The 12,130-nt window shown below is 37.6% G+C and overlaps 1 protein-coding gene across 4 annotated transcripts in view; it reads right to left on the reverse strand.

Moving 5' to 3' along the window:
* Positions 1-236: 236 nt before the first annotated feature.
* Positions 237-12,130, reverse strand: part of KIAA0895 (KIAA0895 ortholog) — a 65,222-nt gene continuing 53,328 nt past the window's right edge. For 3 of the 4 annotated variants that reach the window (XM_030932555.1, XM_030932553.1, XM_030932552.1), the window contains 4 exons: positions 9,217-9,349; positions 8,045-8,350; positions 5,185-5,282; positions 237-2,927 (listed from right to left, as the gene is read on the reverse strand). In XM_030932555.1, coding sequence (XP_030788415.1) covers positions 2,769-2,927; positions 5,185-5,282; positions 8,045-8,350; positions 9,217-9,349 — 696 coding nt within the window. In that variant the 3' untranslated portion in view covers positions 237-2,768. Of the gene's footprint in view, positions 2,928-5,184; positions 5,283-8,044; positions 8,351-9,216; positions 9,350-10,361; positions 10,506-12,130 lie in introns of all 4 variants that reach the window. The other variant, XM_030932554.1, reaches the window with a different exon arrangement.

Here is a 12,130-nt window from a genome sequence, read left to right on the forward strand (position 1 = left end):
CCTCTCTCCTTTTCTTTTCTCCATATGTCCCATGAGAGTATAAGCTAAAATAACTAGGGAAAAGGTGAAGTGTGGTAAATATAATATTTTTCTAAGAAGTCACAGCACTAGACGACAAGCATGATTAATGTCCTTTTGACAATTATCACAAAATAAAAAGCAAGAAACACCACAATACAAATATAATTAGGTTTTCAAAGAAAACAAGTTACATGCATATATAGTCACACACTTCATCTGAGAACCTTGGCACTATTTCTTTTTATTATAGCTAGACAAAAAATGCCCAAAGATATACCAAACAAACAGTACAAACTTTACACACTTTTACAAAGGTGAAAATATATAGAAATGAAGACTATGGATTTATGTTTGCAAATATTAATTTCCTTTGAATCCTGTCTGGTGTTAAAACCTAACAGTTTATCAGAATTTGTATTTGATACAACTATTTTTAAAATTATAGTGGACAAAACTAATGAAATTCTAATCATCAATAGCCTATGACAAATAACTATTATAATTAAAATTAATACAATCTTCAACTATTCTCCTAAGTACTGTCGCTATAATTTTCAGTTCATTAAAACTTTTTATTTTAGGGAAAAAAACTGACTTTACTGCTGTTTTTGGAAAAAGAATTAATAAACTTTCATTGAATATTCAATCTCAACTTTTAAAGCTTAAAGCTCTTTATTTCTGCTAATCTGAAACTACTTTTGGTTCACTGCTAACTTTTAAAATATCTTAATCAATGTGATTTAAGGTCATTTTGTCTGCAGAGTGCTCATGTTTTTCATCTTTATACCAAAGCAGTAAGGCAAAAAAGCAGTTCCTTTTCCAAATCAGACAAAGAGAAAATATTCATCCATTTTAAAAGTCAGGAACTAGAACCACTGCAAATGATCCTACCAATAGGAAATTAAGGCTGCTGTGATTTTCCTTTATATTTAAACCATAAAGTAAAATTAGCAGTGCTATTCCCTGTGAAAGTTGAATTTATAACCTTTGGGCTTGAATCACAGGACATAAATATTGCCATTTCTGTTTATACTTCTAGACACTGTTTTCACAATCACTTTTGATAAGTTTTAAGATGAAATTAGAAAACACTACACAATGCTGAGAAAGTGCATGACTCTGCTACAAGGAGATACATGCTAGAGGTGTAAGAGCAGATTCTAGTGTTTGGTGAGCATTGGCACAGTCTGCCCCAGCCTGGCACACAGATGTACAGGACACACGCTACCCAGCATGGCACGTAGTTGGGGAGCAGGGGCTAAGGCCTGTCAGTGCTCCAAAGTGTCTGGCCCTCTAGTGCTAAAAGCAAGATTCATGGTTTTGCAAGAACCTTTGGGCACCAGCTAGAGTATATCCTGTTTGCTGCAACATTCTTCTTTGAGGCAAGTCCTTCTAGATATGTGGAAGAGAAAAATCATGTAACCTCTCCTGCAAAAGATTTCCCAAAATCATTTTCTAGCATGAATGTGAACCAGGCTTCACAGTATATATCTACCAGTATTAGCACCATTATTTTAGCCTGCACTGAGGTAAAGATAAACTCTCAGACAGCTTTGGGTAGAAATTACAGCAGCAATCTTGAGTGGGGTGTTTACAGCAGCATTCTTTCTGATCATTAAGTTGTACGAAGAACCATTTGAATCCAGGTATATATATCCAAGTATATACTGAAGCTGATAAAATACAAAGGTAGGTTAACAGGAAAAATACAGCAAAACAGAACTCTCATTTTTAAATTTAAACTATGTCATTACTGGGTTGATGAAGTCAAAGATTTGATAAAATATACTGAACGAATAGCACAAAGCTGGCTTTATAAACCATCAACACCCAGAGATTTCATTTTTCAGAGCATGGTCAAGTTTACTGCAGGTGCTACCCAGTCAACACCCAGAGCCTACATTTAACCAGGCCAGTCTATTTGTCCTCTGCTTGTTACACGTTCTGTTTAATAAAAAAGGTGAGTAGCCCTTCCCCAGTTATTTTTATTTGTGTAGAAAAACCTCTCTGGAATTTCTACTTATCATTTTTATAAAGGACGCAGTGGAAAAGACGTTAAAACTCTGTAAAAAATTTAAAAGGGTACAATATGTTTCAGTAAATGAAAATGTAGTTAAGAGATAAATGGACAAAAAGAGGTGATTCTCTAATTTAGTTCCTATAAGCTGATAAGGTGAAATAATAATGTTAAAACACTTAATGAAAAATTTTCAAATTGCTTTTCCTCTCCCTTTAAATTTCCTTAACATATAAAAAAAGTAAGGAAGCTTAGATATAGCTAGCTTTTTGGAGCAACACAAAACTAATTTTTCAAAGGAGAATAATTACCATTATTTATCAAATAAAATATAACTTTGGAGTCTGAACAGCAATGGAATTCAGCCAGTCCCCAGTTGGAGCTGACCTCCATATTTAGGCAGAAGCACTAGGCCAGTGCTTACTGCTCAGGCAGAAGTTTATCATGCAATTTGACCAAGAGTCTTCAAAAATGCTCAGCAGTAGTATTTTCATCTGACCCTGTCGAGATTCAGAAAATAGGAGTAACTTCCCCTTGCAGCCTATAGAAACATTTTAGGGAAATAGTTTAAGATTTGTACTTAACCTAAAAATTCCGCTGAATACTGAAGACCCTTCTTCAGAAAACACAAGCAGTCATTCTTCTTTTATAAATCTTCTGGTGCTAACTGCACCTAACTGGTAATATACATGGAGGCACAGCTTAACTATGTTTGCCAGAACGCTAATTACTATATAAGATCTTTCAGTTCCCTGTCAGTCAGTTCATTCACTTCCATGATCTTCTCTAAGTGTTCCATATATCGGCCGTGGTCCTGCAGGAAGTGAGGGACCCTCATGTTTTCGGTAACTGCCAATCCTTTTAAGCGATCCACATCTTCGTAAGAAACCTGAAGAAAGGAAGATGAGTTAATTTAAAAATGTAACTACAATGTACATTTTAAGGATGAATTTCTTCCCTGGGCCTTAAATGAAAGTATACAGATCATGTGTCAAATTATTTTAATAGCTGCAAAATAACAAAAATCAGTGACTTACATTTTCTTCACTGTGTTAAATAATAATGTATTTCTCTGCCCCTTATACAATGACCATATTAAAAGAGTATTATTATTATTTTTTTCCTGAGATGAAGTTTCATTCTTGTTGCCCAGGCTGGAGTGCAGTGGCATGATCTTGGCTCCTTGCAATCTCCGCTTCCCGGGTTCAGGCAATTCTCCTGCCTCAGCCTCCTGAGTAGCTGGGATTACAGGCACTCGCCATCACACCTGGCTACCTTTTTGTATTTTTAGTAGAGATGACGTTTCATTAGCCAGGCTGGTCTCGAACTCCTGACCTCAGGTGATCCACCCACCCTGGCTTCCCAAAGTGCTGGGATTATAAGTGTGAGCCACCACACCCGGCCTAGAAGATTATTTTAAAAAGTTAAATTTGATTTAATACTCTACCTTGAACCTACTCAGTTTGTCTAAAAATTAGACAACTATACTTAATATATTTGTGTGTGAAAGAGACTCTAAAACCAAACAAGTCTTCTGGCTAAATTGAAATAAAAGAATCAAGAAAATAACTAGAATATAAATGACATATTATTAAATTAGAAAAATCAGCACAATTATACAGCTAATTTTTCTAATTTTTCTATTTTTTGTTTCAATTAAAAGGAAACAAGACTTCATTAGAGAAATAGCTCATCTTCATTAGAGATTTGGGTAGGAAAAGTACAAACTGTGCCCAGACATTTTACTGTGTCAGAAAACATGGAGACATGTTTAAGACACAGGTGCAACCATGAAAAAGTTGAATAAAAAAATTAAGTCCAGTTAAGTCCACAATAATACTACAAAAACGGGAAGTGACAAAGAAATATAAAAGAATTAGAAGATCTGTATTTTGTTACCACCAGTGTAATAACTGATTTGGGAAAAGATCATCAAGGGTTATTAGGGAATAGTCCATTCATAAATATCACCCCAAAGACTATTTACTAATACAATGGGGGAAAGGTACTTTTACAATGGGGAGATCTGGTGGTCACTAACTTAGCCCAGGTGATCAAACACCCAGATGGTCAAATGGAGCAAAATGGCACATACTTTCTAATGGGATACAATGTGAAATACACATCACTTATGCAGTATTCTTGGCAAAAAATGTTTAACCTGAATCTCATCAGAAGGAAACAATCTGATAATCCATATTGTAGGAAATCTCAAGAGAACTGTGCCAGACTTTTTTTCTTTTTTCTTTTTTTTTGAGACAGGGTCTGGCTCTCTCTCCCAAGCTGGAGTGCAGTGGTACGATCATGGCTCACTGCAGCCTCGACCTCCTGGGCTTAAGTGATCCTCCCACCTCAGCTTCCTGAGTAGCTGGGACTAAGTGTATGCCACCATGCCCGGCTACTTTTTAAAATTTTTTATAAAGACAGGGTTTCCCCATGTTGCCCAGGCTGCTCTCAAACTCCTGGCCTCAAGTGATCCTCCTGCCTCAGCCTCCCACCTCAGCCTCCCAAAGTGTTGGGATTGTGGGCGTGAGCCACATTGCCCAGCCCGAGTCTTAACAATGTCATGAAAAAAACAGAAAGAATGAGGCAAGGGGAGATTAAAAGAGATAAAAGATTATAACCAAATGCAATGTATAAATCTCGATTGGATCTTAGATCACAAAAAAGGAGCCACAAAGGACATTTTGGAGGCACTTTGGAAAATTTGAAGTGGACTATATTTTAGATGTTATATTTAATCAATAATACATTTCTTAAACAAAATCGTATAGTAATGTCAGAAAATATTCTGTTCTTAGGAGATATTACGGGGGGAAGTGTTATAGGTGCAGCTTACTTCAAAATGTTTTTACAGTTTTCAGAAAATGCTTTTTAGAAAATATGTATACAGAAATAAAAATAAAAATAAAACAATATATATTCCTAAATTTCCTATTCCTTTATCTCTTATTGACCCAAAAGAAATTTTACAATTTGGTTCTATTACAGAACCAGATTTCTTCCCTCTTGATATGACATAAAGAAAAGTTGTTCTGACAATAAAGTAAAAATACTGTGAAGCTAAGTCTTATTTAATGCTAAGCTCAAGTGAGGGGAATGCTGATCTGGTGTGTTCCGGGATATGCGCCATGGCTTCTACTCACCTTCCCGAGGGCAGTCAGCAGATGGAAGTCTATGGTATCTCTGTATCGAAGGATTTGAAGAATTCCATCCAAGTATACCTGGTCTTTACTAAAACACCCTGGAGGAACCAGAATAGTGTTTACTTTCTAATGTTTAGAAAAATTACTAAGTAATTAGATATCAACCCGTTCCATTTACTGTAGGAATCAGTCCTGCATTAAAAATATTCTAGTTTGTCAATATTTATTTTTATTTTTATTTAACTATCCTCATTACATAAAATGTCAGGTCTTAAGAAGTGCCAAGATGGTATACAGACTAGAACCTTAAGAATTCCTTCTCCTCACACATCCTCCCCATTATTAAAATAACAATTCTTTCCTCATTATAAATAGAGACTGGTAATTTCAAATATATGACTCTTATAAATATGATTATCCCACCTTCCCCTACTCCCACCATTCAGTCATAACTCCCATTGTGCACTGACGGCATCTGAGTGGGGAGACCTGAGCCGGATAGTTTTAGAGCAGGTACATCACAATAAAGGTAGTGGAGAGATGTAGGATTTTAGAAACTCCTAGTATTTAGAATATTAATAATCTTTCCTCTCCATTAAACAAAAGCAAACTATGGTTTTAAAGCATAAATTTTGACATTGGTTCCTCTCTATGTAAACAAGAACTAGAACTAGATTTTGGAGAGCATGTAGGTTTAAAAATAGAAAAAAAATGGATAAAGACATGAAAAGTAGAACATTTCATGAGATCTGAACCTAGTTAGAAAAGGATATTCTGTTTACACAGTAAACCTTTTTCCCATCCTGACACAATTTGTGCAATTTAAAAAAATTTTTTTGCTCTATTAATTAAAATTCTACCACATGGAGTCATATATTAAGAGATTATTGTTAATTTGGTTAGGTATGCTAATAGCAAGAGGATGATTTAAAAAATTGTCCTAATCAGAAATATTTATGGGTAAAAGGACATGATGTTGGAATTGGCTTTAAAATACTATAGGAAACAAATTTGGAAGAATAGACGACCACAGTTAGACAATGTTGATAATAGCTATAATCAGGTAATATATTACTGGAGTTCAGCATATTAATCATTCTTTTGTATACATTTGAAATTTTCCATAATAAAACATGAAAAACACAAAAGTATGTGAAAAAAAAGAAAAAAGGGACTAGTCTAAAAGTGACGAGCCTCCACAGGGTGGGTATCAAAGGCAACATGGAAGACCTGTGCATCTGGGTACAGAGTACTAAAATCCAGGCAAAGGAATCTAAAAAGAACACTCAAAAATGCCCTTGAAAAAAGAGTACGATTTAAGAAACATTTGTTTAAAAGTCATTTTGAATTTCAGGTTAGTTCAGTATATCAAGAAATTTTCTTCTAAGAGTATTGAGAAGAGTATTCTAAGAAATGGCAGACAAGTTGCTTATCTGAAATCCTGCCTGGAATTGGCTATGCATATATGAAAGACAAGAGAGAGATGTCCTTCTCTTTCTTGCTTGCTAGCTTGCCTGCTCCTGGCTCTAAGGCACTACGCTGTCATACGAATGCAACACTAGTATGAAATGTTAATGTGGGCTGTGCTAGCAACATAACCATCACTACTTTGAGTAAGTATTTACCAAGCTCCAAATAAACAGTTTAAGAACACTCTTAGGCCGGGCATGGTGGCTCATGCTTATAGTCCCAGCACTTTGGGACACCAAGGTGGCTGGATCACCTGAAGTCAGAAGTTCAAGACCAGCCTGGCCAACAGGGCGAAACCCTGTCCCTACTGAAAATACAAAATTAGCTGGGCATATTGGTGCATGCCTTCAGTCCTAGCTACTTGGGAGGTTGAGGCAGGAGAATCACCTGAACCCAGAAGGCAGAGGTTGCAGTGAGCTGAGATCATACCATTGCACTCCAGCCTGGGTGATAAGAGTGAAACTCTGTCTCAAAAAAAAAAAAAAGCAGAGACTGCCTCTCTAGATTCCGCCTCTCTGGGCAGGGCATCTCTGAAAGAAAGGCAGCAGCCCCAGTAAGGGGCTTATAAATTAAATTCCCATCTCCCTGGGACAGAGCACCTGGGGGAAAGGGCGGCAGTAGGCGCAGCTTCAGCAGACTTAAACGTTCCTGCCTGCCGGCTCTGAAGACAACAGCGGATCTCCCAGCACAGCGCTTGAGCTTTGCTAAGGGACAGACTGCCCCACAGCAATAAAATGATCAAAATACTGATACATGCTACAACACGAATGAATTTTGAAAACATCATCCTAACTGAAAGACGCCCACCACAAAGAATCACATATTAGATAATTCTATTTATATGAAATGTTCAAAATAGGTAAATCTAGAGATGAAAAGAGCACCAAAAGCAGTTGCTTAGAACCGGACACAGGGGAGGACATGGGGGAATGAATGCTAATGGGTATGAGTTTCTTTTGGGGTAATGAAAACATTCTGGAATTAGACAATAGTAATGGTTGCACAACTCTGAACATTCTAACAATCACTGAACTCTACATTTTAAATGGGTAAATTGTATGGCATGTGAATTATATCTCAGTATAGCTGTTTTTAAAAAGTCAAAGACAGAGAAAGCAAAAATAGCAAAATGTTAACAACAGGTAAATACAGATGAAGGGTAGATGGGTGTTCATTCTACCATTCTTTCCATATTCTATAGTTCTGAGATTTTTCAAAATTGAACTGGGTAAGAATGATGCTAAGAAAATGCTGTTTAGGAAAACCAGTTCTGACCTCAGGTAACCAAGGTTTAATTTTTTTAAGTAAGTGAATTTTGTGATTCAGGGATTACAAAATCACTAGACAACTAGTCAGTAAGTCAGAACACCTGCAGTTAAAGGACACCCACCTGGTTGGGAAGTATCAGTCCATCCCCTCTTGGCCCGTACACAATAATCCCACCTTGTATTGGGGTCCTTGACAAACCTGCCAATATCTCTGAAGAGTTCACAAAAAGACATTTGGCTGGCTCGATAAACAGTGTAGTAGAGGAGGGCAGCCCTCCACAAAAAGGGGTCTTTTCTAAACAGAACACTGTGAATGCTTGCTAGTCCTTCCTCTGTGGGATTATTTGGCTTTAGCTCATGTTTTTTACGTCCAGTCCAACTGTTCCATGGCTGCTGGAGGTTGTTAATACCTCGAAAATAATGTGTACCTATGGAGAAGAAAAGTTACATGAATAAGAAGAAATGCCATTCTTGTTTTAATTCTTCCCCCAAAGACAGATTCCATCAACAATTCTAAAACCAGCCGGGCGCAATGGCTCATGCCTGTAATCCCAGCACTTTGGAAGGCCGAGGCGGGCAGACCACTTGAGTTTAGGAGTTTGAGACCAGCATGGGCAACAAGGTGAAACATGTCTACCAGAAATACAAAAAATTAGCCGGGTGTGGTGGTGTGCACCTGTGGTCCCGGCTACTTAGGAGGCTGGGGGAAGAGGATCACTTAAGCCTGGGAGGCAGAGGCTGCAGTGAGCTGAGATCCTGCCACTGTGCTCAAGAGCGGGCAACAGACCGAGATCCCATCTCAAAAAACAACAAACAAACAAACTCTAAAACCAAATTAATGTGTGCCTACAAATCAAAACAAAGTAGAAAATGACCTGATCCTAACATCTCTTGGGTGTGAAGGAGTACACTGCCTTCAAAAGGATCACGTCTTAAGAGAGGAGGTATCACCTTTATAACAATTTACTTTTTTAAAGAGAAGAATCAGACTTGATATTTGAAAAGAACCTCAAAGATACCTTAATTCAACTCCCTCAGTTTAATGCAGGGGAAATCCAGAGCAGTTAAATGACTTTCCAGGTTCAATACACCTAAACACTTCCCTTAAAAAATCTAATTTGAAATGAGACATAAATACATTAGCTTCAGTCCAAGTGAAGCTCATGACTTTTTGCTAAATTTTCTTCTACTAAGAAAATAAAATACTACTAAGAAAAAACTCATTCTAAAAGAACATTTCTTTAGAGCTATTTCCTGATATTACAAATAAACAAATGGAAAGGATTGCCCCTACCTATTTCATGCCTCAGCATTCCCTCCAGCCAATGCTCACGTGCAGTGCACACATTGATAGTCAGAGTTGGACATCCATTTACTACTGTCATTGACGCTCGGGAAAGCAGGTCCTCAGTGAGATGAACTACAATCTAAGGGGCAAGAGAAAAAGTAAACAGACTAAAACATGGGCAAGAGAAAAAGTAAACAGACATAAAACATAACATAAAGGTAAGGGGAGAAGCTTTCACAGAAAACAATGGGCCTATAAATTAACACTGTTTTTTGTTTATAACCACCTTAAATCTCCCAGAAACCAAGATGGAATGTGCAGCCAAATCACCTGTGACCCTTCTAATTTTGACCCTTTGGGAACTCAAGAACCTTCCCTGAGTTTAAGGGAAAGTAGATGGCTGTGCTGAGGAAGACACGAAGGACTAAAAATTGTACCTCTGAGATGTCGTAAATATGCTCCCTGGCTAAACTGATGCAGACGAAGATACGGGTGCCAGAATCCAGCTCACTGCCAGTGCCAAGGCTTTGAGACTGACCACTAAGAAGACTAATAAGAGAGGCTTCTGGGGCAAAGCTCTTCATTAGCAATTTTCATAAACTAATTCATCTAATCCCACAAGTTATACAGAAATGGCAGTAAGAAGAAAAACAAAAAGGCACTGAACACATCAAAACAATTCAATGCAACAGGAACTTAAGACTTACAGTCTTTAGTAAGAAATCTGGGGGACTAATTTAATGAGTAAAATAGGGTTGGGAAAACAAAATCTACAGAAAAGAACGACGACTAGGCTGGGCGCAGTGGCTCATGCCTGTAATCCCAGCACTCTGAGAGGCCGAGGCAGGCGGATGACCTGAGGTCAGGAGTTCAGGACCAGCCTGGCCAACATGGCAAAAACCCTGTGTCTACTAAAAATACAAAAATGACTTGGGTGTGGTGGCTGGTGCCTGTAATCCCAGCTACTAGGGAGGCTGAGGCAGGAGAATCACTTGCACCCGGGAAGCAGAAGTTGCAGTGAGCCAAGATTCACCACTGCACTCCAGTCTGGGTGACAGAGAGACACTCCATCTCAAAAAATAAAATAATAAAATAAAATAAACTACGACTGTCACTGACAGTAACTCCTCATGTTTACTCGCAATTCATACCTCCCCTAGGCAGCCTTCCTTCATCATGTACTTCCTAACGTGACTCCAGATTCGAGTTTTAGAGAGCAAGCTACCACCAGTGGCTTGTTCAAATTTTTCATAACTTCCGTATTTTTGTAAAGTCAGTTCCATAATATTGATAGACTGTAAAAGAAAGAGATAATGAAAGTAAACAGCCTCATATTACTTTGAGATGTCATAAGCTAGCTATGTTATTTATTGTGACCTATTCTAGGTTTATTGATTTCCAAATTAAAACGCAACTGCAGTGCCAAACTTTTCTAATCCTAAACAACTTCCACTCATTTTCACAAATTTGTACAAATGCCTGTACACCTGAACAATACAAACTCTTCCCCTGTGTTCGTTTCTCCTTAACATGCTGATGGAGGGCTCAAGGACTGCGTATTTCAAGTGCTAACATCTGATAGGCCGAGAAGCTGGGGAGAGGGACTCCTGACTTCTCTAAGATAATTTGGTGGTTTGGCAGGAGAACTCAGAGTGGAAGGTATGTCTTTACACAAGTCAATAGATTACCATTGCCCTTTGAATGAAAAAAAATTTCAAAATTTTAAGAACACACATAAGAATCAGTCTGACCCTAAAAACTATCGAAATAAAAATTAAAAAAAATTTTTTTAAAAAGAATCAGCCAGGCGTGGTGGCTCATGCCTTTAATCCCAGCACTTTGGGAGGCTGAGGCAGGCTAATCACTTGAGGCCAGGAGTCCGAGACCAGCCTGGTCCACGTGGTGAAACTGTATCTTTACTAAAAATAGAAAAAATTAGCCAGACATGGTGGCACAAGCTTGTAATCCCAGCTACTTCGGAGGCTGAAGCAAAAGAATCCTTGCACAACCCAGGAAGCGGAGGTGGTGGTGAGCTGAGATCGCGCCACTACACTCCAGCCTAGGCAACAAGAGCAAAACTCCATCTCAAAAAAAAAAAAAAAAAAAAAAATCAATCAGTCTTCTGCAACAATCTATTTTCCTGGGCTACTCTTTGGCAGAAAACAAATTCTCAACATTAATAAAAATACTTCTATCTTTCTATCTTTCAGTCAGGGCAGAATATTATCTACTTTTCATTCTTCATAAATTTTTGCAGCAAAGGAATAAGAAAGTTGAGATATTTTTTCACATATGCACAAATTAACACACATGAAGAATGGAGAACTAAAAATAACTGCTAAGGAATCACAAATTATCAGTATCTATGGCAAAGTCATAGAAAGGAAAACCTAAGGAAAAGGAAAATTGCTTTTCAAAGGCCTTTTGGGAAAAAAAGCTAGCAAATTCAACTCTATCTTACATGAATTGTGTAAGAACCTAGGGAATTCATATACATGTCATATAAAGTCTATAGTTTCTCAACTGTCAGACTAGTAAAGAGATTACACGTACAAGCTCTGGAGTTGATGCCATGGCTCTGTCCTCTTCTGGCTGTGTATCATGAGCAAGTCACTAAACTTGTTTATTATTATTATTGTTGTTATTATTAGACTAGCCCAGTATAGCAGTGAGAAAAGGGAAAAGAGTAGAGCAAGGAGTTTGATCTGTAACTGATGTGAACAATCAATTGAGATAACTCACTACCTTCTGACTGGCCTCAGCCTCCTGATTTGTAAATGAGAATAACAATAATAACATCTACTTCATGGTTTTATTGAGAAAATTTAGTTAACCTTTATAAAGCATGGTGTCTGTGGCACAGTAAGCAGTCAATAATACATATTAACTATTATATCATCATTGGTATGTTACCACTGAG

Source organism: Rhinopithecus roxellana, chromosome 6 (genome assembly GCF_007565055.1).
Source record: "Rhinopithecus roxellana isolate Shanxi Qingling chromosome 6, ASM756505v1, whole genome shotgun sequence".
Lineage (NCBI taxonomy): Eukaryota > Metazoa > Chordata > Mammalia > Primates > Cercopithecidae > Rhinopithecus > Rhinopithecus roxellana.